The sequence below is a fragment of the Apteryx mantelli genome, chromosome 6, assembly GCF_036417845.1.
Source record: "Apteryx mantelli isolate bAptMan1 chromosome 6, bAptMan1.hap1, whole genome shotgun sequence".
Lineage (NCBI taxonomy): Eukaryota > Metazoa > Chordata > Aves > Apterygiformes > Apterygidae > Apteryx > Apteryx mantelli.
Window position 1 is genome coordinate 7,409,943 of NC_089983.1, and position 26,719 is coordinate 7,436,661.

General features: G+C 52.3%; 2 protein-coding genes across 2 annotated transcripts in view; one reads left to right on the top strand and one right to left on the bottom strand.

Annotated features, from left to right (window-relative positions):
• Positions 1–715: 715 nt before the first annotated feature.
• On the top strand, positions 716–26,195 carry ITGB2 (integrin subunit beta 2). Its single transcript, XM_067298685.1, has 16 exons — positions 716–1,036; positions 13,964–14,030; positions 14,569–14,657; positions 15,233–15,416; positions 17,234–17,404; positions 17,706–17,947; positions 18,405–18,560; positions 19,211–19,306; positions 19,488–19,577; positions 19,967–20,107; positions 20,713–20,897; positions 21,776–22,020; positions 22,576–22,795; positions 23,246–23,451; positions 24,181–24,347; positions 24,981–26,195. Exons 2-16 carry the CDS (start codon positions 13,967–13,969, stop codon positions 25,044–25,046), a joined length of 2,322 nt encoding a protein of 773 aa, XP_067154786.1. The 5' UTR covers positions 716–1,036; positions 13,964–13,966; the 3' UTR covers positions 25,047–26,195.
• The window catches only part of KMO (kynurenine 3-monooxygenase), a 31,266-nt gene continuing 19,876 nt past the window's right edge, over positions 15,330–26,719 (bottom strand). The window contains exon 16 of the mRNA XM_067298688.1: positions 15,330–15,400. The gene's annotated coding sequence lies outside the window, so the exon portion shown is untranslated. The remainder of the gene's footprint in view (positions 15,401–26,719) is intronic.

Below are 26,719 nucleotides of genomic sequence, written 5' to 3' on the forward strand. Positions count from 1 at the left end.
GCCCGTGGGGCATGAACCACCGGCTCCCGCTCAGCAGGGCTTCGTGGTCACCCTGGTGTGCAGAGAGCCCGGGGACACCCGTCCTGGCTCAAGACGTTGCAACACGGGCTGCGGCAAGCCCGTCAGACCCTGTTTCCACTCCGGCCCAAACGCTGGCCAACCCCACCAAGACAAGCTCAGTCGCTCAGTGCCTCCCCTTTGGCTGAGTTTCGGAGAGGCCAGCAGCAGCACACTTGCAAGCCCACCAGGATGCCCCCAGAGCCGTTGGGAAGCAGCAGGATATATCCCCCGACAGCTCCTCTGCTCCCAACAGCATTGCACATATGAGGCACTTGATGCTTCCCGTGGGCAGTCTGGGCTCAGCGTCTCTTCCGGTGTCAGTGCACACAGGACCCGGTGCAGGAATGGGCCATGAGTTCTCCCAGCCCTTCCCTAGTTGGGCAGAGGTGACGCCATGCAGAGAGCTCACGCTACGCCAGTCGGTGACCGGCACAGCTGCGCCCACTGCCCCTGTGTGGCACCCGTCTGCGAGGGGAGATGGCTGCAGCAAAGAGGACTCTCCCTGGTGCCGCGTGCGGTCCGGGACGAGGTTAACACCTAGCCCCACAGGGCAGGATGCTCTGCGGTCGCTGCGCAGTGGGTTCGCACACCCCCCCCAGCCCCAGCCCCGATGGCCCTAGCAGGGGAGGATGAGACCAAATACTCCAGAGTGGGTTGAAGCCTCGCGGTATCTGCTGCTGAAATCACCCAACAGACAGCACTGGAGGGCAGAGCGATGGCTTTGGCTAGAGTTAGTTGGGCTGGTGGGGTTTTTTCTTTTTTTTTTTTGACCCGCCCACAGCCACCACTCTGACTTCCTCCTTTCTAACACCAGCCGACTGCAAAACAGAAATAGGAAGAAAAAAGCAGAGCACATTGCAGAGCTCCCGATGACTGACCGCTTTTTCCAGCCGAGCAGGAGGAACTCGAGAGCTAGCCGAGACCAACTTTTACTGCAGCCTGAAACACAGGAGCCCAGGAGACAACTGGATGTGAGGTGAATTTTATATTCCTTCTTTTCGGCAGGAGGCAGCTGGGGGGCAAGGAATTTGGCATCCTTGTGGTGTTTCCAATGAATTTCTTTTCTACTGCTTGACCTAATCTCTTGAGAGGTGGATGCTTGCGTCCTTAGATGTTTATCAGAGCTCAGCGCATTGCTACATTGCTCATTTCTTGGTCTTTCAAAGTGGTGGTTGATCTAGCATAGTTTTTGCAAAGACAGGCTTGACTGGTCTGTAATTTTTTTGCTTTTGGAGGTAGAAGTAAGCCTGGAACTGCAGATTATTACTGGAGCGGGGGGTGTCCAACCCAACAGAGCATCTTCATCACCCTCCCGTAGGCCTGGAAACCAGAATAGAGAGGGTACAACTCGCTGTTGCGCCGACCTGAGGTGCCCCCACCATTGCATCCCTCAGCACAGGTGGAAATGGCTGCCGAGGAGACTCATAGAGCAGCGTGGGGCGCACGGCCCATGAGGTGGGCACAGCTCTGCCACGAGCGCGGCCGAAGGAAAGGGCTGGGGCTGAGGGGTAGACAGGAGCACCAGCGGGCACGGAAGCGGCAGGCTGGCGTCAGCCGCCCACGTAGGAACTGGCGACGGACCAGCCTGCGAGGGCTGATCTGGCTTTAGAGCAGACCCATTTCTGCCCCTGGCCGGGATGAAAGGAGATTTCGCCCCAAACTTGGGAAATCTCCTTTTAGGGTGTTTGCAGGCAATCATTGCCGTCTCAGTGTCTTGGTGGGGTCCTGCATTTCGGAGAACAAACACGCAGCGTTTCTCCCTCCTGGGCTGACTCTGACGCTAGCACGCAGATACCCACAAAGCAACTGCAGGATGTAACAGCTCATACGGGAACGAGGAACTAACCCTTGAACCGGCGCGCGGCGGCACGGCATGAGCGCCGCGGGGGTCCGGCTGCCGAGAAGTTCAGCCTCGGCATCGCCTCCAACACGCGGATGCGTCAGTGTGCACAAGCGTGCACGTGGGGACCTTCCCCAAGGTCCTACACGCCGCGTGGGCACAGGGCAGAGCAGAAGCCCCTGGGCTTGGTGGGGGCAGAACCCAGCCCCAAACCTCCGAGAGCGCAGATCCTTCCTCCGTCACATCTCGTACCTGGGAACGAATCTGGCTTTGCTGTAAGAAGGGGTCGGTGGCAGTGCCGCTGGGACCCGTGCCTGCTGCCAGATTTACGCTGCATCGGCACTTGCTAAATTAGGGCACCTTTGCCTACGTGAGCCCTGGAAGAAGATCTAGAGGAGGGGACGAGACCCTTGCTCTACTCCGCCTTCACTTGACACCAAATTATGTGCTGATACTGACTGAAAATCCAGAGCAGGAAGGGGCAAGGCCTCCTCTCCTGGAGACCCTCGTGCCCTGCAGCAGGCAGGCTGTCACCTGCCAGAGGCTGGGAAGACGACAGGCCGCTGCAGGCAACCTAACCCTGTGCGAGAGCAAGTGCTTTGCAAAGTCTCCTTTACGTAGGCAAAAGTTTGCTCTCTAACACAGCAAAGAAGAAAGTTAGGGTACATGAAGTATAGCCCAAGTGTAACGGAAAGGCCGGAAAAACAGCCATTCTTAATTTTAGCATCAGGCTGTTTAAGACCACACTGACCGCTGGTTTTGATGCATTTGAAAATGCCAGAGACCCAACTCCTAGCCTCTCAGGCAGACGAAAAGCAAACGTGTGAATTTTCACAGAGGTATCTCGCCCTGCAGCTCATACAGGCACATATGACTTCTGAAAAGTGTGCGAAAGCTATAAACGTATAGCTCTGCCATGGTTGTCACATCCTGCTTTGCTCAGCGGTTTTGCACTTTGCCTGTCCCTCCATCCCATTGCTATTTCTAATGCAAATGATTTCAGGGTGCGCAAGAGTATGGTACAAAATGACTTATTTTCTCAGAGAAACAACTCAATTCACTATCCAAAAGGCTGGAGGGGACAGTGGTGACACCTCCTGTCACTCCTGCACAACACAACACTGAGACCTGTAGCCAGCGATTCCCATGTGACCCCCTGGGCTAGGATTGCGCTGCAGTGAAGGTGGCTCAGGGCTAGTGCCGGGGACTGGATGTCTAGCTCTCATGACACTTGCAGCACAGCGGTCAGGGCTGGTGTTCAGGCAGGAGGCTCCATCACACATGTACATGGGGTTAGGGACAAGCAGCCCAGCTTGGCACTGCTTTATGGTGCCTTCGCCGAAAGGGGCAGGTGGTGCCTGCCAGGAGGAGGCTGCAAGGCTCACGTCATTCAAAAAGCAGCTGGAGACACAAGAAACGGGCACCACTGCTCCCAAATGTCCAGAAAGACCCAGGACTCCACCAAGGCTGGAGCTTCCGAGAGCTGCGGGATGGCACGTGCCAGGAGGCTTGCGAAGTGCACCGGAGAGCATTCATCCCACGGTCCGTTCCCCTAAACGCCCTGCGGCTGCTGGAAGGAAAACGCTCCCCCCACAAACACATCTTGAGAGCAAGCAGCCTTTCGCTGCCGGCAGTTTGGCGAGGGATCCTGAGCAGCCATCGCCCTGCTTTTCTAACCTGCGCCTGGACCAGAGGTTGCGGTGTGAGTGTAGGAAGTGGCAGATGCAGCTCGGAGGACCTCTGTGACTTCAGGACACTTGTCCACATTGCGACCTTTTGTACCTATAAGAAGAGAACAGGACTCAGCAAGGCAGATTTAGGTAAATACATCCCTGGTTAATCTCTGACAAGTGCCACAGGACATAAGCACCAGTGACAGCGGGAGACTGGGATCAGTGATCCAGGCAGACCCTGTGAGGCCCTGCATAGGGATGTACAAACACATATTTTTTATATATATTATATATATGTATGCATACAAAAGTCTATAAAATATATAAAAATCCATATATACACATACATATCGTATGATATTCTGTAAGGACTGGCATATCGGTGCCTCAGGCAGAGGGAAACCCTGTGTATGGCCGTCTGCCTTCATGGGATTTATCAGAATTGCACAACTAAGCAAAAGAAGAAATGGCAGCAGGCGAAGCAGCACCCACTTTCCCTTCCCCACTATGCACCACGCAGCTTCGTTATATCCAGCACACAGAAGCTGGGGCCACTCAGAACGAGAGCGAAGCAGCACAGTTGCTGCTCGTGATGCCCAACGTCTCCGTTGCAGCAGGATGGCTGTAGGGTGGCACAGTGCCAGGCACGTATGGAAACATAAGAGCACTGAGGAAGCATCCCAGGAGCATCAGGGCATCGGCGTTGCAGCTAGCAGCACCTCGCCATTATAAGAGGGTGACACAAACACTCAAAGAGGCTTCCTCAAATACTAGGCGTGAGATTGCAGCCTTCCACTTTGCAAGAAAACATTGATATTTAGCAATGCAGCAAAGGAGACTTGTGGCTAAAAGACTGCAAGACCCAGCTCTGTTTTTGAATGCTTGTCTATTATTTACAGCAGTGAGATTGCTGTGAGTCTCAACGTTTCCCCTTCAGCCCTATTTATAAATCCTGACTCATTTCGCCGTGCTGTGCAGCACCGCTGGAAAGAAACCTGCCCTGACCTATTGCATCTGCAGGGGCTCAGAGACACCCCAGCGCGCTGTGAGATACTTTGCGCCTCCGCTGAGCCCAGTGCCCCTGCAAACACCGGGATGTACAAGGTTTGGTCCCTACCTGCAGCCTCCGCCAGCCCGCGAGACAGCAGCACCCAGCCTTTCCTTGTGCACTTCCTCCAAGGTCGCCTTTGGATGTTCTGGCTTGCAAACCCTTTAGGAGCATCTTTCCATGACCAAGCCATGTCACACTTACAAAACAGGGCAAGCAGGAGGAGCTCCGTAAATGTAATATACCCTTCGGCTCTCTGGTGGCTTCTCCAAAGGGCTCTCTGTGAAGTGGTGCCCCAGTCCTGGGTGTCCGTCACACAGGGTGGCTGGAGCCACCCAAGGCACCGGCATGGCAAGGAGCTTGCAGCCCAGCAGTCAACAGTTTATATGTAGGACCCCGGGCCTGGGGTTCAGCCTTTTCCCCCCACTGCCACCTCGTAGCCCTGGCGGGGGAACTGTGCCTTGGAACTCCCCTTTCCATCTGTGGAGGCAGCTGCATCTCGGAGGTGGCTGATCTCAGGGGACATGGAAACGATTGCGCATACAGTTCAGGCTACCACTTCAGGCTACAGTTTTCCATGACTTCTTGATACGTGATGGTTCAGGTGCAGGTGTTTTAAGGATGCTTCTTCTCCCCCTAGCCTCTAACACCCAGCTTTGCCCCCACAGCACCCATTTGGCTGGTTTTGTGCACCTCTGCTCCATCATCTAGTTTCTCCCTGGTCTCATGCTGCTTGTCACCCTCTTGCCGTCAATGGCCATGGAGACTGCAGCACTTTCCAACCTTTGTTCTCTGCCAAAGTGACTTGTGATCATCTACACCAGCACTGCAAGGTCCCCTGAGCGATCTGCTGCTTCTCCTCCTTGTTTTCAGACCTGGTTTCCCCTGCACCTCTCCAGGCACATGGAGGCCCCTTCATCCACCCCCTGCCACTCAGCAGGGCTGCTCTCTGGCTCAGCATCCACATCGCCACTCTGGCACATGGCTCCGGGTCACCTGCAGGCTATGGTGAGCACTGCTGAGCACCTTCCCAGCTGAGGCCACGCTTGCTGACCTGCCCTGGGAGCTGGTGGTGCTGGCAGGGGGCTTGCGCGAACCCCGCAGCTGGTCTGCGCTGCCCAACTCCTGTTCAGGAGGAAGCTGGGAGAAGCAGCAGCGCGACAAAAATGTGGTGTTTCGGTGTCACCCATCTCTACAGAGTCAAGGTTTTTCTAGGAGCTGCTGATAAACTTATAGCCAGCCCAGGTGGTACTGTGTCTGGGACACTTCACAGTTGGCTTGTGCGAGCCAAATGCGTGATGACCGTGTTGGACAGGGCTAGGACTGCTTTTCGAAAAGCGCCCAGGTAGAAGTGGTTAATCACAGAGGGGTTTTGATGCGAAGGCAGGCCTAAAGCTCTGCAGTCCTGCTCCTTTGCACCAGGGCAGGAAGGTGCACTATTTGCAGTCTCCTTGCTTTGAGGGCTGAACTAGCCCGCTTGCCCTCCAACACCTCCTGCTAGAAAGAAGCCTTGTCTTATTTTACATTAAAAAAAAACCAACAACACGGGCAGACCACATCCGGGGGAAGAGTGTTTCCGTGGAAAGGAACAGAGCGGAGAGCAAGCAGGGGCACTGTGAGCAGGGAACAGCAGGGCGCAGCCCTGCGCCCCCACACCTGGCGCCCAGGCACCTTCCCCACTCACTGCGGGCCCCGGGCAGGCTCCACTGGTCGGCAAACGCCTTGCAGCTTTGTCAGTCGCGGCCAGACGCCCTCCTAGCTCCAGCACTGTGTGAGGACACGCACTGTGACAGGCTGCCAAGGAATTAGGGAAAAGCTGCTTGTAGCAGCTGAGGAGACACGGCTGGCCAGCGCAGTACAAGTGCAGGACAGAGCAAAGGAGAGTTTGCGAAAGGGGGTTGGAGTAAACTCTGCTGGGGCCAGGCCTGAACTGCTAACGCAGGTAATCGAACAGAAAACCTGTTTTACCCTCCTCTGAGCACTGTAAGGAGGTAGACAAAAGCAGAAGCCCAATTTGTTCCCTTTGAAAGTCACCCTGCATCACATATACACGCATCTACCAACATAACAGTGAATAATTTCCCTCTACAACAGAAAAAAAAAAGCGGTAAGCTTTCTTCCGTTGTTCTCCCCTAGTATCGGGATGTGCTTACATTCCTGTGTGGGGAAAAGAAACCCCTTTTAGGATTGCAAAGGCATCCAAATCCAACCCCCAAACAAACCCTATGGTAGAGAACTCAATTGCAGCCAGAGCTGAGCATGTGTCAAGGTTCCCATTTGACTTCTGGGGTTTGGGAGGTTTTTTAGTCCAGTTGTAACTGAGTATTTGTTCTCTTTAATGATATGAACCTATAACGATGAACCTATAGTCTCCAGCATGGTACATCAAGAGCCAAGCATGAGGTGCTCACAGAGTCTCAGTCCACCTCACCACTGCCCTATGCTTTGGCACTGCAGCAGGAATTAAGTATTTACAAATCTTGGGCACATGGGACTGGAAGAGTTCATCCAGACCATGGGTAGGTCCCCACAATTTGAGCGAGCAGATTTTTTTTTAATCCTTGACTATAGAAGAAGCTCCAGGCTTATGCAGGTTGAGCCAGACACATATTTGTGCACAGCTACAGACTTGGTCCTCCATCTGAGTGAGGAAGCTAGCATTACGTGTCTCAGTAAGAAGCAGGAGAGAGATACGACCACTGTGAATCCTGGCAGGAGATAACTTATACAGTAGGTGTAAAAGGAAAAACGTTCTTCGTATTATCTACCTCTGCAGAGCACCCAGACCCTGAGGGCTGCAGTCCTGAGCTCACGTAGCTGAATCCTTTCGCCTGATGGGAGGTCATCAAACTTCCCACATCTTTATAGAGCAGCTGCCAGCATTATCTCCCTCCCCCAGGCATCCACCTACATCCTCCTCAGAGGATAGATACCTTCAGCTTGCAGCAGTTCTGCTCTCCCAGAGCTAGGTCAGCTTTACACACAGGAAAAAAACAGTAGGGGAACATGTACAGGCCTTTACTTCACCTTTTAATACAGTATTTAACCTGCAGAAACAAAGAAAAGAACCAGCTCAGCAGCAGCAGGCAACTCTGGGCAACAGTTTATGGAAGTGATGGAGCCTACTTAGGCACATTTAAGGTGTCAATCACATGACCGTTACAGGAAACAAGGGAGGGAGAGACTCTGTGGGAAGCTTTGCTCTTCCCTCCTCTCAGCACTGGTAGCTCCTACTCGGAGAGAAACCATTTTCCTGGTCCTGAGTCCCTTCTCCTGTTGCTTGTGGGGTTTTGCAGCCATACAGTGTCACAACGCTCTCTGCATCCCCAGGCCCAGGGTACTTCTAATTAACTGTTGACTGCCAAATTGTGGAAAATGCCTTTTTCCATTGCATCTCAGTGCATTTGTACCAGAAAAGATCTCTACTGGTAGTATTCACAAAGGTAGGGAGTACAAATTTGTCATTAATACCACAGGAAAGGGCAAAGAAATAAACATTTGTCTTACCTTGAAAGAAGCAGCTGCAGCTTACTGCAGGGCTGGGAAGCTTTCTCTGGTGGGAGAACTACAGGTGTTAATCAGCAAGTGCTTTTCTAAATTAGCAGAACCACATCACTTGCACTCAATATTCTTAAAAATCCTGGGTGGGGTGTCTCTGAGCCACTGCTGTATTTCACACATTTTGGAAAGCTAAGAAAGAACTAGAGGATTGGGCAACGTTGGTGCTGTGCTAGTATGTCAAGAGGAAAACTGATTGCCCTGAAAAAACTCCCAGCCAGTGACCCTGAAACTAGTCCAGGAGAAATTCATGGCAAAGCAGATACAAGGAACACTCAATAACAAATGAAAACCATAAATACAGTAAACAGAATAATAAATATAGTTGTACTAGAAAGCAGGTCTCACCAAGAAATGTGACATTGCTGCTGGAAGATCTTTCAAGTCTGGCTGGTGAGGGTAACCATGCCAAAGAGGAGTATTCAGGGAGCCCAGGCTGCATCCACAGTGCTGCCCATACTCACCCCCTATCGCAAACAGCTGGCCTTAAAAAATGAGTGATCAAAGTCAGTGCTCAGGGCTGTGTATCCTTCAGAGAGGGGGTCCAGCAGGCACCTGCTTTCCACCCTGTTTTAAGAGCTTTTACCCATTTTCTATAAGCTCACACAGTGCTGGCAGAATTTGGAGGTGACACAAACGTCCAGCCAGCTAACAACCCCAAGTGCCAATCACATCCACTGAATGAGGAAGACCATGCTGTAACACAGGCTAAGCTCATACCTTACCATGATGTTTAAAAATAGCTAAACACAATTTCCTCTATTAGGAACAGGCCACATGTTTCCCGTTTTGGGAAATCAATAACTCAGAGGAGAACCAAAGACTCGCTGCTCGCGTGGCCCAGGCAGGAGCCCATGGGGCCAGGCCCTTTCTACCCTTGGCCCTATCACCCCATGGGGAGCCCCATGCAGAAGCAGGGCAGCATGGATGCCGGCAGGATTGTGCTGACTGCAGGGCATGTTTGCTTCATGAGACTTATTTTTCACAAGACTGAGTCCATTGCCAGCTTAGTATGGTCTTCTAACCATCCAGCCCTGCTGTACATACTTCAGGGAGGTTGTTGACACACTGGAAAAGAGTTACAGTAGTTACTGGAAAACATTACAGTGGGAGACTGAGGCTGTTCAACATTTCAGCTTAAGAAGGAGTTGATGAGGCGGTGATTAGATTGTGACCTGTAAGGATCTACAGAGGCAAAAGAGTTTTGATCTCTGGGTTTTTTCAGTGATCTGGATGTCTTGGCCAGAGCTGGAGCCATGAGACTAGAGGATGGTGAGACTTTTCAACCGTGAAGATAGACAATGCCCTTAAAAACTTACCAAAGGATGTGATGGATTATGTGAAGAGCTGGGTCCCCAGAAGGTGTCTCTGAAAGAGGGGCTCTGTTTAGCCATGAGAGGCTGGCCGCAGCCAGGTAGGGCAGCATGAGGTTCTGGGCTGTGTCTGCGAAGGTGGTGGCAGCTGGGCTGTGTCCCCTGGCACTGCCGGGGGACAGGGTGGGCTTCCTATGGCTGCAAATCTTTACATCCAGACCAACGCTGCCATAAGCAACGATGGAAGCCAGCCGGTGCTAGAGGAGGCAGGTTTGCTAATGGGGCGGAAGGGTCCTGTCACATCTGCAAGACCCATAACACAGCTGGGCTTGGCTTTACTCTCACTTTGTGAGAGAAAATGACACCTCTCTATCACCCTCCCTCTCTGCAAATCTTTTTGCTAGACCCTTCTAGCTCAGAGTGCAACCGTTCTTCTTTCTACCCTCAGGAGAAAAACAGACCTTTTTCAAGGAAGATGCTCTACAGTTGACTAGTGTCATTCTTTACCTGCAATATTATTAATATGTCAGGTATCTTACAGTGGCTGATGAGCTAAAAAAAATCATTATGCCTCAGAAACAGATCTAAGCAGCCATATATACTGGTTTGGCCTTAATGCCTTTCAAAGGTTTCTCGTTTTCTCGTTTCCTTTTTATTCAGAGCTGTTAAGTTAGGTAGCTGTTAAGCTCAGCCCTCTATTTGGCAGAGTCACAGGGCAAGGCAGTCAAAGTTTGCAGGGAGCCAGGGAGTGTTTATTTGTGGCTCAGGGCAACATAAGAGCTATTTCAAAATCTATGACCTGTTTTTCTCATGCTGTGTCTAATACTTCTAAAAAGGGCAGTGCTCATTGTTCCTTTATGCTTTTTTATTCCTTTTTTAACAAATTCCTCTTTTCTTACTTCCCTGTGTGAGTCCATGCCATAAGAATGGACACAGCTCTGCTGGGACATGACTCTGCTCCTTGGCTGTGCTGGGAGGAAGCCCTTACAAGACACAACAGTGTTAATGAACATGATTTCATCAACACCATCATAAAAACACTGTTCCTTGTGCAGGCTAAGGTGGCCATATTAGGAAAGATGTGGCCTCATATTAGCCCTAGAGCCCAACCAATGTAGTATTAAAATCCAACTTGCTCCTGCCTCAGCAAGTTACAAATAGGAGCAACAGACCTCCACCATGTCCTCTGACATGGTCTGGGATGCTGCATTCTGCTTACTTTGCAACCAGCGTTTTTGGTGATCCTTGAAAACAGTTTATCCACCTGTATGGATAGCATAAGTTTCTGGGCTCAGGAGACGTGTCTCCTAGGGCAAGAAGTGAACAGTGTGAGCATCTAGGACAACTTGCACTAGGAAAATGTTTGTGAAGAACAAGATCTCTATCATGCTTTAAAACACTAGCGTAACAGAATGAGTGGTGGCTTTAGGATAGCAAGTGGTTGAGGGGTCTGGAGGGGCACTGGGGGACGAGCTGGGAGTCCTTCCCTGCACACTTGTAGGACCTCTGCAATCGCCTCCACAGCCCCCTGGGTCAAAACCCCACACCCACGTCCTTCCCCCTCCCCCCCCCCCCAAGGGCAAAGCATGATACAGGTCTGACGCCAACACCCCATCCTTCCTCCTTGCCCTGTGCTCTTGTGCAAGAGCCAGCCTGTTACTAGCCACACTGGCAAGCTGAACCCTACGCAATGCCATCGGGAGAGGGCCTCTCCTCTTCCCTCTGTTGGCCTTCCCGAGGCGACAAGAGGAGACAGGCATTCCTAGGACACAATTGACCCATGCTGTATAGCATACGTGCCACAGCAGCACTGTACGAACTTATAGACGTGCCTGTCCTCCTGGTTCGTGCCAGCTGCAGCAAGCCCTTGGCAGGCCATGGAGAAGGCCGTGGCTGGTGGTCGCAGCCCCTGTGGGTATGTCTGCCTGCAATCACCCCCTGTAACTTTCGCCAGGGCGATGTGGCAAGTATTACACAGGAAAGGCCACTGAACCTCTCTGACAGGAGAGGACCAGGCTCGGACACACATGGAGGCTCCTATGCCCCAGTAAGAACAAGGAAACTTTCTGGATGGCTTTTTTTCTGTTTGCTGGTAACCCATGCTCCCTTCATGCTTCCTCCCATGTTTGTTTGTTTTTTTTGGGGTGGGGTACCCCTTTTTAGGGGAGGAGAGCTGGAGGGAGGGGGGCAAATCTGGTGAAATCTGACCTTGGCAAAACCACAAGGCAAGAAAGAAAGTATTCATGCAAAGTTTCTCAATCTGGATTCGAAACTGTATCATTTCCTTCAGCAAGAAAAGCTTGACGCTTCCCCACCAGCTCTGCCCCCATTCCCTCGGCAGGAACAGGCCTCCTTCGGAGCTGCCTGGACCCAGGCCACGGCCAGCTGGTCCCTGATATTCCTCCCCGGGACCCCCACGGCCCTTCTCCCGCCAACAGCCGCGCGGAGGGGGAGTGCTCGCAGCACCCGCGGAAGGGCGGCCAGGGGAGGGGAGTTCCTCTTTCAGGCAGGGAAATGCCACCCAGTTTGGCCGCCCTGCGTCAGACCTTGCGGTGCAGCCCACGTGGCGCGGCAAGCGCCGAGCAGGACCTCTGCACGGGATGTTGCCGCCACCGCAGGGCGACGCGGAGGTTGCCGGCAGGAAGAACGGCTGTGTGGGGTACGACCGCAAAGACGTGGCGGCAGCCCCGCTCCCACTGGGGGAAACGCCAGCGTCGGTGCCCATGCCCAAGGGTCCCTTCTGGTCCTCGGGCAGCTCAGCCCTGGTGCAACGCCAGCAGCAGGTGCCCAAAGGGAGCGGGGCACTCCTGGTGTAGCCAAGCGTGGGAGCGTGGAGAAAACCCCACGCGCCGCCGGCTGCCCCTGCCGCTCTGCCGGGTGCCTCCGCTGAAGGAGAGGGCACACGGACGGGGACGTGCGCAGTCAGAGCGAGACACAGGGGTGCTGGAGTCGCCCGTATCAACTCTGAAACACGTTTCCCTTTTAAAATGACAGCAGCTAAGACAGAAATATCTATGAGTTAAGTTAGGGCCTAAATTTACTATAATCTATTGCAACCACTCACATTCCATGTAAAAATAATACCCAAGCAATTTCTGCTTACTGTGGAAGCCATCATGTGTGCAAAGGCAATGCACCAGCTGAAATCGCAGGGCTGAATCCAGATGGCACTGAAATGTGTCACCCATCCTTCAGAGCAGCAAGACTTTCTGTAGGGGAAGAAAGAGTGTTTCTATCATTTTGGCTTTTTTGAAATTCAGCTCATTTAAAGTTAAACCAGGTGGTAGTGTGAAAGTGGGGTGGGGGTCTATACTCATATACTTTTCTCCATTTACCTAGCATACATTGCTAGGTAACTAATAGAAATGCTCCTGTTGTTCATTTTGATTCCAATTTCCATTCAAATATAGCTCGATGCAGAAGCTAACAAAACTCTCATCTGGTAAAACCTAAATGTGTCATTGGACATTTTCCAACATTATATATATAATATATAAATATATTATTTAGTAAATAATTATATTGTTTATTAAATGATAATTAGTAAAACTATTAAATATTCATTAAATAAATTTATGTATGTATGTGCATGTGTGTATGTATAAAAAGTCTGGATGAATAGTACATCAAGTTATGCAGCCGTTTAACTAAATGTGTACAGACACAGTGTATGTTCTTGCTTTACTGACTTCCACATTTAGTCCCAAAGCTATATTTAACTGCAGATCAACTTATTTTCGTCAGCGCATGAGCGCTGCCATCCTGAGTCAGCCCACGCACCCGTTCAGCCACGAACCCCCTCTCTGCCCAGTAGCAGAGGAGGGAGGAGTGGTATTTCCCCAGTACGCTGCCCTGGCTTCCAGGCATCACCCATTCAGGGACTTTATGGTCACCAGCAAATGAGAGAGACCTCGGACAAGTAACTAAAGAATACAAACAGGATCTTTTGTCTTTTATACAAGTCTTATATCTTTTATAGAAGTGTTGCCTGGGCAAGGTCATTCAGATGGCATGGAGACCTGCAGGAATAGCAGGGGGGACAGGAGAGACGACCAGGATATGGGAGCTCTTTTGCATGCCCAGCAGCATGGACTAGGCTCTCCAAAGTGCTTTGGTGGGGCTTTTGGGCTTCCTGCTCCGTCAGGCACTTTGCAAAGTCTGGCTGTGAGCAAGCACAAGCTCTTTGCACAAGCTGCAGTGCTGGGCAGTCGCTGCGCTGGTCCTGGTGGGCTGAGTCACTCGGGCTCAGCTCTGGGCTGTGGCAGTGTCATAGCCTCGGGCATCTTCCCCGCGGTGGGATGGCTGGGTTTTTGCAAGCCCAGGAAGGGTACATCCATCTGGCACGAGTATCACCATGGGGAAGGGAGCCCATTCCTTTTCAGCCATTTTCTATACGGTTTCAAGGGCTCCCTTCCCATGTGGGGTAGTTCCCATGTGCTGGGCTGTCACAGGGATGCTTTTTGTCTTGCAGAAAATGCCCCGTGACTGCTACCTCCAGCTGCTGGTGGTGACCTGGGTGCTGCTGCTGTTGACCACAGGTGAGTCCTACCTGGCCTTCCTTGCCATCTTCCCTCCCAGCACATTTTGTGGGCAGGAAAACAGTGGCAGAGGGGGAGAAACCCAAAGACAACAGTGTGAACATGATACTGAATGCCGCGCAGGGTCAGCCCTACCCTTCCTGGCATCCTACATGTGGCAGCTCCCAAGGGGAGCCAGCCCAGCTGCTCCCAGGGCACATCCAGGAGGCAAGCAGCCCTGCTTCCAGCTCGCTGGCCCCTTGTGCTCTGGGGTGGCCGGTGGGATGCGCACAGCCCGCAGCGTGGTGCCAGTGGCTGCATTGCTAGGCTGGAAGGTGGCATTTTGCCCCTCAGATGCCAAGGGACAGCAATGCTGGTGAGGGCTGTGACACTGCCTGCTGCAAGGGCTTGGGGGGTTATAGGCAGAGCGAGCTCAGGCCAGCAGGACAACATGGGTGCCTCATGTCGGGTGTCAGAGCACCCTGTGGCTGCCACCACTGTAGACCAGGTCTCTCTAGGGGTGCCCAAGCAAGACATCTTTGTTTTCTCTCCATTTCAGCTTTTGCCATGGAGTGCCCCAAGATCAAGGTGGGGACATGCAAGGACTGCATCCAGTCTGGCCCCGGCTGTGCCTGGTGCAAGAAGCCGGTAGGTCTGCGTGTCCTCTGATGCCATCAGCCTCCAGTGGGCAGTTGCCAGCGGGGTAGCTTCTCTGCCCGCTCCACCAACGGGGCCGTGCCCTGTGGTGGAGGGAGGGGACAGCATCCCAGCTTGTGCTCCACTGTCTCACCCTGGGGCAGAGGAGCTCTGGGGGCAGAGCCCTGCCGGTGGTGGTGAGCCAGTCTTTCCCATCTCTCCCATCTTGCCTTAGGTCCAGAGGGAGTGACCCAAGGCTCAGCAAGCTGCAAAGGAGGGAGATTGTGGCCCCTGTGCCCATGCTGCTGCCAGCATCCATGACCATTTGGTAGGCAGCAGGAGCAACCGTCTATCCTCTGCCAGACACTATTGCATGCTCACCTGCTCTGTAAAAGCAAAATGGTGTTTCACGCCCTACCTGGTAGATGGGGCCAAGAGGGATCTGACAGGCAGGCCCTCTTCAACCTTGCTTTCTCCATCAATAACTCAGAGCTGTAGCAGACCTAGTTTGGGAGCTGGATCATCTCGTAACATGTCTGTTTTCCTCCCACTCCTCTGATTTTTCCTGTTGATTTTGCAACACACAGAATTTCACCAAAGCCGGAGAACCAGACTCTACCCGCTGTGACACCATACAGCAGCTGGAGCAGAAGGGATGCCCACGTGGCGACATTGAGTTTCCAGTCAGTGAATTTAGAAAGACAAAAGCCAGTGCCTTAAGCAACAAGATACAGCTGACTCCCCAAGAGGTGCACCTGAAATTAAGGATAGGTATGGTTTGCCAGGCATCCATAATGATCTTTCAGCTCATCCCTCAGTCTTTGCTGGGTAGCAACCAGAGCTGGCCCATAGAAGTTGCATATGTTACTCGCCCAGAACTGAAGTGTCTGATGTCAAGAGTTCGTCAGTGCAGGGGAACTTCATGACCACTCCTAGATTGAGAAAAGATAAGTGCGGGAACAGACTGAGGAGTTGTCCACCTCGAGACAGTGACTGAATTTGTGTGGATGGGGAAGATCGCCTGACACAAAGTATAGAGGGGGAGGAGGATGCAAGAGAGGAGAGAGACATGAGAGCTCAGGGAAGGCAAGTGCCCCAGAAGAAAGGCATGGGTGAGGATGTGAAGACAAGTGACAACTCAGGGAGGACAAGGATGGAAAAACCTGCTCTTAGCTTCATCTAGGAGGTAGTCTGAGAAGAGTGCAAGAGAGACAGGATTGCAGAGGTCTAAAGCAGAAGTGGGGGGACACTCCTGGCAGGCCATAGACACAGTACAGTTGGAGATAAGGGGGCACAAGCAGAGAGGCAAGTTGTGGTCTTCTACAGGCTCCAACATGGCTCTCCTGTGTGGTGGGAGCGAGTGCAAGGCCACCAGGAGGGAAGAGCTCCCTGCAGACCCCAGCAGGGAATCAGGGACCCTAGGCAAGACAGCTCTGCTACTGCAGTGGCAGGAGGAGAGGGCTGTGGCGGAAGGAAGGCAAGTTTCTTTCAGAAGAAATGGGCAGGGTCCTGAGAACAGAAGCCAAGAGGGCAAACGGAGTCTGGGTTACAGGCAGCAACTGTAGCACCAGAGAGACAGAACTGCTGAGCTAGGAAGTTGGCTGAATTGAGAAAGAAGAGACAGGATTTGTAGGAGAGGGGGTTGGTCTGGCTGGGGCCACGGGCTGGCAAACTGGAGCTGGGGAGAGATGGCAGACCAGAGTTTGCTAGGCGAGTCAAGGGAGCAACTGGGTGAAGCCCTGAAATAGAGAGCACTTGGACGGGGGGAAGAAAGGACTAGAGATGGGGCAGCCAAGGTAAGCCAGGTCCCCAGGGAGGCTGAATGACAGGCGCTGGTGGGTGACACGGAGCCAGGCAGGAGTGGAGGCAGCACAGAGGAGGGATACATGAGCTGGGTGAGCAGGAGAGCAAACCTGGCTGGGCTGAAAGGTGCTGGTGAACCAGCTTGCAGCTGATGGGTTCCAGCACAGAAGCCACGGGCACTTTGTCTGGACTTGTTCTTTGGGCACCTGAACCCAGTGCCCTGAGGAATAAGCAGCTGGGAGCTAGCCTGGGGGCACAGGGAGCACAGATGGACAGTGGGGGAACCCTGTGTTCACGCTACCCCTTAACCCAAGCACAGCAGCCTTTGGTCTGCTGATGGACCTACTCTGCAGACAGGAGAGAAATGGCCTCTGATGATGACAGTGGGAATTTGCAGGGGGAGGAAGAGGGAGATAAGAGTCACAGAGAAGGCTGATAGGAACAGGAGGGAGAAAAGAGAACAAACAGTACAGTAGAGGAAAGCTGTTTGACAGAGGAGATCAGCAGACAGGGGAGTCAAAAAGCCAGACATCCCCCAGAAGGCGAAATGCAGGGGAGATGAGAAAACCTTCCTGAGAGAGGGTAGATGAGAGAGTGGGCTCCCCCAGCAGCAAGGCTGCCCTCCCATCTGTGCAGGGACACGGCAGCACGCCACAGGCCATGCTTCATCCTGATTTCCTCCTAAAGACAGGAGGCTCCAAGGAGGGGTGTGAGATGGGGCGAGATGTGAGACACAGCAGAGTGTCTGACCCTGGTGTTGGGGCTGCGGTGTCTCTGTCCCGCAGGCCAGCCCGCTACATTCGAGGTGAGGTTTCGTCGTGCCATGGGTTACCCCATTGATCTCTACTACCTCATGGACCTCTCCTACTCCATGCTGGATGACCTGGAGAAGGTGAAGAAGCTGGGAGGGGAACTGCTCAGAGCGCTGGAAACCACCACCCCCTCTCGCCGCATAGGTGAGTGTTTCCTTAGCATGAGGCCCTGGCACGGCCTCTTCTTGAATCAGGAAGAGCCACAAGACCAGAGGGGAGCACAGGGGCAGAGCGGGACACAGGCAGTGGGCAGCATAACCTGTCCTCCGCCAGGCTGGAGAGTCCACCAGGGCAAGGGATGGGCCATTAAGGAACTGTGCATGGACAAATACCCATCTCTCTGCATCGGAGCCAAGAGGTGGTCCGCACTGCCCTGCCCTGCAGGGACACACACCCAGTCTCTGCCCACCTCTCCCCCTAACACTGCTGGTCCCAAACACCCTAGGATTCGGCTCCTTTGTGGATAAGACAGTGCTGCCCTTTGTGAACACGCACCCGGAGAAGCTGCAGAACCCCTGCCCGAACAAAGACAAGAACTGCCAGCCTCCCTTTGCCTTCAAGCACATCCTCTCGCTGACCGACGATGCCGAAAAGTTCGAGAGTGAAGTGGGGAAGCAGTTTATCTCTGGGAACCTGGATGCCCCAGAGGGGGGGCTGGATGCAATGATGCAGGCAGCAGTGTGTGGGGTGAGTCCCTTCCTTGGTGCTGTGGCCAGGGCTGCCCTGTATCCTTTTCACTGCCAGGATAACTGCTCGGCAGACATGAGGGATGCTTAACTGTGTTTCAAGGCCTGTCCATCAGGAGTTGGCTCTGTCTCTCTCCAGGCAGACTCCGGAGGCCCATTAAATTTTCAGGCCTGTAATCCATGTAAAAACCCCAATTCAGTACTAGAGCAGGTTATAATAGGGGGATACAGAGAAAGTCTCTGAACCCCAGAGCCTCTGTCTCTAATCTGTAACCTGCCTCCTCTGGGCTGTCTGCCTTCAGCTGCGCATGTGGCTGATGTGAGGATTTACTGTGCTTTGGAAAAGGCTGTGCATTCGCGTCAGGATGAAGCTTGAGGCTGTGCCATGCCTGGCTGGCCCTGTCACCCCCCGGCCCCTGTTCCGGGACAGGTTTGAGTGCTGTCCATGCTGCTTTCAGGACTTGATCGGCTGGCGCAACGTGACCCGCTTGCTGGTGTATGCTACTGATGATGGCTTCCACTTCGCTGGTGATGGCAAACTTGGGGCCATCCTCACCCCCAACGATGGCAAGTGCCATTTGGAGGATAACATGTACAAAAAGAGCAATGAGTTTGTAAGTACCCCGGTTGAGATGCAAGCCCAAAGTGCCATTTCCGCAGGGGCTGCTTGGTGGCTCCACACCCTTTCCTTGTGTTGGCAGCTCATCCCATCCCAGCCCTGGGCACTGGCCCTGCCTGTCACATCTGCAACAGGAGTCACCAGCCCTTGCAGAGGTCCTGGCAACTGGCCACAGGGCCATGGATGCAGTGTGGCCTGGGAGTGGAGGTGCATCATCTCACAGTGTGGGGTTCCCCTGCTGATGCCTCTGTGTTACTGCTGGGCATCAGGTGATGAATCATGGCTTGGGACCCTCTATCTGGTCTTCCTTATAGTGACCACATCAGCAAAAGCCTTGAACTGACCTCCTGGGTAATACAAGCAAACCAGAGACATCTGCATTCAAGAGACAGCTCCCCTGTGTTTTACCCCAGCGTCATTCCCATAGACAGAAATGTCACATAAAAGTCTGCTGTTGAGACCACAAGGTTCCTCTCAGTATAGCGAATCTAAAAAGAGCTGGGCTTGAGACAACCTCCAGGCAGTCTCACTGTAACAGACTACTGACCATACTGGGACCACAGAGGGGTCACATAAGCAAAAATATTCTCTGTTCTGCTGGTGAAAGAGTCTGAACTGAAAGCTGTCATCCTTTTCCTCACACAGGACTACCCATCTGTTGGCCAGCTGGTTCAAAAACTCGCCGAAAATAACATTCAGCCCATTTTTGCCGTCACCAGTAAAATGGTGAATGTTTATAAAGTAAGTAGATTTTGAATGGTCCAGGTGCCTCACATCCTCCCCCAGGAGGACAAAAATGGCTGTGTGTGTCTTCCCACCACCAGGTCCTTGCACTGGGCCAAGCGCGAGTTGCACTGTCTGCTCTGTGCTCCACTGTCAAGCATTAGGGGAGATGATTCATGTGTTTGCTGTCTTTTGGCAGAAGCTCAGTGAAATGATCCCAAAGTCAGCAGTGGGGGAGCTGAATGAAGACTCCAGCAATGTCATCGAACTCATCCAGGTGGCCTACAATGTAAGTGCTAGATAAAGACACATTTTGCCTGTCCAACAGGGACTGGAGCTGTGAAAAGCTCCAATCATGTATCCTCATCATCACAGAACAGAGCGGGTGAGCCTGGGGCTTTGAGAACAGGACACACTCAGTTCCTCTGCCCACAGCAAGCAAGTTTCAGCATCTCCAGTCTCATTGTCTGCCTTCCCAAACCATGAGGAGGCAGCTGAGACTGCAGCTCGGGGTGCTCCCTGCCACCCATCCCTAGAGCCAGAGGAACAGCAGAGCTTCCCCCACAGGGAAACACTGACCCGCTACCCCTGTGTGGCAGGATGAATTGCACTAAACCACATTCCTTTGGTTTAGTCTCTTCTTGGGCTGACAGCATTTTCTCCACTGTTTCCTCACAGAACCTGTCCTCGCGAATCATCCTGGACCACTCCACTCTGTCAGATGTCCTAGATATCAAATATGACTCCATATGCAATAAAGACAAGACAGTCTTGGATGAACCAAGAGGGCAGTGTGACAACGTTAAGATAAACGATGAGGTATGTTCCCTAGTACTGGGAATGCTGCAGAGCCCATAGCACTGCTGGCATCTTCTCTTTTTAATGGCAGAAACCCGGTTTGTTGCTCCAGACTTTTTATTCATGTGAATTTAAGGCCAAGAGTGCCCAAAATGCTGCATTTCAGTATTTCCAAATCTACTCATCTTTAGACATTTTGCTGTAGTGCTGGCCAAAAACAAGGCCTGAAAGGGCACCAGGAGCAGACCTATGGAGCAGACCTCCTGGGGTAGGAGGGTAGCCCTGTGACTCAGGGCAGTCTGACTGGGCTGGCCAAAGCAGCCAGTGGCACATGCCCAAACTGGGACTGCCCACACTTCCTGGGGGGAATTTCCTGCCTGTGAGGAGCTGCTGGGGTCAAATGCAAAGGGGGTGGCCCTCCACAACCTGTGCTCCTGTAAAATGCCACTGCCAGTCCTTCAAAGTGAGATGTTTTGGGAGGTGGTTCACCCAGAGCCAGGGGACAGTGAGATCATACATTATTCTGGTGTGCGCTGGACATGTGTGTCGATAGCATCCCTCTGATTACTGAAACTACCTGCTGACCTTTGGTGCTTCCCTTTCCTTTTTCACTCTGCATCTTCTAGGTCATCTTCAAAGTTAAGGTTACAGCAAAGGAGTGCATCAAAAGCCAGTCCTTCACCATCCGACCACTGGGCTTCACAGACACGCTTACTGTTTACCTGGACAGTAACTGTAACTGCGACTGCAGCGAACAGCCTGACCCAAAAGACTGCAGTGGGAAAGGCAATATCATCTGTGGGATTTGCAGGTAAACTCTGTGTCCTGACAATGCTATTTCAAATGCTGCCAGAGTTGGGGAAGCACTGGGAGAGGGTAGATGCGCCAAGCCAAGGGCAGCTGTGGGCTGTGCTTGGTGTCTCCAAGCACATTTGTGCCTGGAGAACATGAGGCTTGGTGAAGGCCCAGCAGAGATGTTTACATTAGACAGTCAGTCATGGCTCAGTTTTGAAGTTTTGAAGTTTTGAACCAATTTTCTTGTTTAGAGTAGCAGCTTAATCTCCCGGTGACAAGGAACATTATGAGCTATCACCCTTGGTGGAGTCTTTGCTGCTTTCCTAAGGGCATCCATCCATCAAGCAGCAGCAGCTTTCTGTAGAAATCTCCATAAAAAACTCATTTCTGGGCTGCAGTTCATGCAGGTCCTTAAACAAAGATAATTATCACTTCATGGCCCCTCACAGACTGAGAGAGGAAAAGACTGGGTTTCCTCAGGAAACACTCAGATCTCCTGGCAAGTGTTTGGAAATTATAAATATAATAATAATTTCCGGGCAAGCATTTAGCACTGTAAAAATAACCAGCCTAGACAGCAACGTTTCTGAGGTTTCCTACTGGTTAAGCACTCTGCTCGAACACAGTTAGCACAACCACATGCTAGTGCAGATGCCTGGTGACTCACTTGTTCTCAGTGAGGCTGTCCCAGATTTGCTCTGCTTCAGCCAAGATCCTAAGCTTAGCCCTGTGTGTACGTACCTGGGCGGGGTATAAGGGCATGCTTACAAATCCAGGGCTCACAGCATTACTGGCCAGGCTGGCGACTGGAGAACCTGGCACAGCAGGTTTACTCCTGGCACTGGCATGTCTTGCAGCCGCTGACCCAGACTCCCTATTCTCCTTTTACGGCAGCTGCAATTCAGGCTACATTGGGAAGAACTGTGAGTGTGAAACCAAAGGCAAGACCAGCAAAGAGCTGGAAGGCAGCTGCCGAAAGGACAACACCTCTGTCATCTGCTCAGGGCTGGGGGACTGTGTGTGTGGGCAGTGCATCTGTCACACCAGTGACGTGCCTGGCAGGCAGATCTACGGCACCTTCTGTGAATGTGACAACATGAACTGCGAGTTTTACAACAACTCCCTGTGTGGTGGCCCAGGTGAGAGCCCTAGGCCCAAGACAGTAGCTCATTCCAAGCAAGGATGTGGTATGAGCTGGCAAAGCCTGACCAGCTCCTAGCTTTTTTCTCTCCCCCATCCTCAGTGCACCAGAGAAGACACCTCTGAAGGACACCTGTGCCTCTGTCTCTGTCCCTGTGTATGATTTTGATGGACCAAGCAGTGTTCTTTGCCAAATGCAGAAAGATGGGGGTGGGGAAGGGCACAAGATTTGGCAGAGCAGCTCCCTGCAAACTGGTTCTCTATAGGCACTTGCAGGATCTTGTTTGAGAGGTCTCCTGGTTCTCCTATGGATCGGATCCTCCGAGTCCTGCAGAGCAGCACAGGAGACCATGCCATACTGCAGTGAATTTCTCTTGTGGGGGAACAGATGAGGCCTTAAGTTGCTGAGACTGGCAGGAGTCCAGCCAGCCACGACTTCCAGGCAGGACGCTGGTCTTCAGCCAGGTGAATGGTTATAGCTCCAGGTGTGCCCCAGCTGTGAGGTTTGGCAAAGAGCTAGAAACCAGCTCTAAAAGTTTCCACTTTCCCCACAGACCGAGGGCGTTGTGACTGTGGTGAGTGCAAATGCACATCTGAATATCAGGGTAGTGCATGCCAGTGCAAGAAGTCGACAGACGGCTGTTTGAACATTCACGGGAACGAGTGCAGCAACCGTGGGAAATGCCACTGCAACCAATGCCAATGCAGGGGGGGCTACCAGCCCCCCTTGTGCCAAGAGTGCCCCGGCTGCCCATCGCCATGTGGCAGATATGTGTGAGTGATGCGCACGGAGCCAGCAAGGGTGGGGGTCTGCGAGGACACGGGATCCTGCACATTCCTCCCTGCCCTGGGCTGGGGCAGGCAAGTCAGCATCTTGGCTGACATTACTGCTGTACGTCTTCCCCTCTTAAGGAGATGGCTGGTTTTATATTGATAAGCTTGGTGCTGTTGATGGCCAGCTGAATGGTTGTACAGGGAAAGAGAAGCTGGCTGCACCGCTCTCAGCCCGCACAACACCTCAAGTCCCTCAGCCCTCCTCAGGGAGGGCCTGGATCCATGTTTTCCCCTTTAGGTGGCTTCCTGTTAGGGCCACCTGGCCATCCTGCTAGCTGTCATGCCTCCCCTCATGGGAGGCCTGAGCAGTGCAACTGGGCACTCATGCAGTGACTGCTCCTGGGGCTCCTGTCACTTCAGAGACAAGCCATGCCTGTGCATGTTTTCCAGTTCCTGTGTGGAGTGCAAGGCCTTCTTCAGTGGGCCATTTGAAAAGAACTGCTCTACAGCCTGCCAAAATATCAATATTTCTGAAAAGCCGCAAGCAGGAAGCAGGCAGTGCAGAGAGAAGGACTCCCAGAACTGCTGGATCACCTTCCGCATGTTCCAGGAGGATGGGGAGGAGATATACACTGTGAATGTTGATCCTACAAAAGGTAGTCAAATCCTGCTCTTCATCACCTTCTGCAGGCAGGTAAAGAGAGGAGCCTGCCCTTGCCAGGGCCAGCTTCCCAAAGGCATGATCTGCCCTTGAGAGCGTGTTACAGGCACATCAAGGGGTGTATTTGCCACAAACAAAACTGAGAAGCCAGCACATGTTCCTCTTTCTTGCATGCATCACCTTTTTCTTGTCTCCCTCCACCCATCCAAACACAGCCCTGCACATGCAAGCAGTCAGGAAACCCACTAGATGGATGACTGCCAGAGCAGCGCAGAGGCCCGATTCATTCCTACCCCCCAAGCCAGGTTCTCAGGCCTCCTCCTTTCCTCCCCACCAATGCAGTTCCCTCTGCTCACAGGCTGCTGCATCTTCTCAAGCTACAAGCTTATGCCAATTCCTTAAAGCACTAAAGGCAACACGTTGATTCTTCGAACTAAAGAGCTAAATCTGGACTCAGCTGAGGGACCAAAGGGCTACAAAGCCACAACTGTGCCCAGGACTTGCTGCTCTCTCTCCTACAGCTTTGCACTCCCAGACCATATCCTCTTTCTGCTGCTGCTGACTGCAAAGATCTGAGAGCCCAGGCCTGGTTATGTGCTGCTGAGCGCAGTCAGCACCTACCTGTGTCCTTCATGCGGCCCAGAGATGTGAGCAGCAGCGCTGCAGGGAGTGGAGCTGACCTTGCAGGAGGCTGCAGTGAGACGCTGCTGTGTTTGTTCTGCAGAGTGCCCGGAGCCTCCCAACATTGCCCTGATTGTGGGTGGCACCATCGCCGGCGTGGCCCTCATCGGTCTGGTGCTCCTGCTCATCTGGCGGCTCTTGACAGAGCTGTTTGACCGCCGGGAGTACCGCAGGTTCGAGAAGGAAAAGTCCAAGGCCAAGTGGAACGATGTAAGAGACCTCTTTTCTGGTGATGGGGTAGAATTCACAACAAAGACTCTCTCCCCACTTGTGGAGTTGCTCCCCTGCTCTCCCTGCCTTCACTTGAGCTGGGTCCAGTTAGGTGCAGCCCAGCACCCCACCAACAAGGGCATGACATGTCACTGATGTGAGGACATGTGACATGGGTGGGCCCTGGTGAGCTCATCTCAGTGCCCTGCCATAGCAGTGCAGCTGGAGAGAATAGAGAAATCTGCTAGAGAAACCAGAGAAATCCCTGTGGGCAGGAAGGCACCACACCGGGAATGCATGATGGCAGAGCTGGGCTGAAAGGAGGAGCCGGGAGGTCAGAACCAAAGGGGATATCCTCTCTGTAGGCAGCCACTGCCTGACAACATGCAGAGCTTTGCTGACCTGAGCCTTTGCTGCCACCCGGGCTTTGGGGGCTGCTTAGATCTTGCAGGGAGCTAGAGCAGCCTGTGGGCTCTTCTGCCAACACTGTCTGTGCCATTTGAAGGAGGGTGGGGGGCAGCCACCTCTGTAACGCTTGCTTGGACAGCCAAACGGACCAAGGCTGTGCATGCAGAAATCCAATACAGCACCACAACGCGTGCCTCTTATCTCTCCCTTTCTCTCTCTCACCAGGCTGATAACCCTCTGTTCAAAAGTGCCACCACCACAGTCGTGAATCCCAGATTCGATGGAGAATGAAATGGGGCAGCACCGGACAGCGCTAGGATCCACCCTTAAATAAGGAAATGCCAAGCTATGGAAATTTCAAACTAAGGCTTCCACCTCTTATTCTTTATCCTGTTGGTTTGTTCCCTTCTTCCAAGAGGTCACAAGCAAAAGTCAGGCTTTGGCTAAGGGATCACTCTGTGCCTGTCTCCTTGCACAGTTTATACTGGTTTTATTAGTGGAGCTGGGAGAAGGGAACAGCACAAGCTTTGCTGTGGATGGCTCTACAGAGTAGGATTTTGACAGCGGGCAGAGGCAACGGCTCCTGTGTCAGTCACCATCTGTCTCAAGTCGTGATGCTAATTTTGCTTTGTGACAGGACCTTCTCACGCCAAGCCCCCAAATCAGCTTAATGTACAGAGTGCTTCCAGCTTTGATTTGGAGCTGGGATTTCAAAAATGCCATTTCCCTTCTGTTCTAACTAGTTCTGCTCCAAGGCTACTTTGTGTCCAATCTTTCCCTACTGTGTTGCTCTCTGCTGTGTTATGTTGCAGCTCTTTCTAAACCACTCACTGCTAAATTGATGTGGAGGGTCCCCCAAGCTAGCAATCTGCTCTGGCAAAGGCACCAGAGGTTACAGTGAACTGATGGGCAACAAGGGCTAGTGAGTACCTGTGCCTGGAGATGAAGAGAAGCCAGGGAACATGCACTGAATCTTTTTTCCAAATCATCAGCTGCTCCCCAGTGTTGCTCTGCTCTCAGTCCTACCTCAGGGTCCTCCAAGTTTATAGTTGGGTTCCTGCAAGCTTTGCTCACCTCCACGAGGCCTCAAGCCCTCTGCATGACAGGGTGGCAAAGAAACAACTAGTTGAACTGTGAAACATTAGCAGCCAGAGGAACAAAGAACTTCAAACACATTGCTTGGCCATAGCTTCTTCCTCCCCCAGGGCTAGATCTCCTCCTTTCTGTGCAAGCCCATCAGACACACAGAGGGCCAGGCATACAAAACAACCAGCAGTACCAGAGAGCATCTTCAACTCAGTGCTATTTCAAACAGTGCACAATAGTTAATTTTTTTTTTAATGTTGTGGGGTCATTCCTGTGAAATACCTGTACCTTATTACTTTGTTTGGGAATAATTTGCCTGTAGCTGTATTTGTATTATGTAACACCTCCGTTTGCTCTAGGAATACAATTAAAGTTAATAAAAATTAATATATAGAGTAAATACATATGTCCTGCTATGAATCAGGTGCAAGGGCAGCAGCTGAAGCGCTCATCAGGGAAACTACAAAAAAGTTCCATCATCGCTGCCAGCATCTCCAACAGATGCGGTACCTGGAGAACACGCTGACCAGATAAACAAGTTGTTTTACAAAAATTTCCCAGCTATGTCCCAAAAGGTGCTCCCATGCAAGTCAGAAATGACTTATAAAATGATGCAAGCCAGATCTTTTCCTTGCTGACAGGTTATACATAAGCTACCTTAAACATAACAGCAGCTGTACCATGTCAGATCAAAGGTTAATTTTGGCCATTTTCCTGTTCTTTAACAGTGGCTGTGAGCGAGCATCTAGGGCAGGGTAAGAAGAGTGAAAGCCTCCTGACACATCCCTCAATACTCTCCCAGCCTGTAACTATTCTAAGCTCAAGAAGTCCCTGACTCAGTGTAGCTCCCATGCATTCGATAACACTCAGAGGATTTT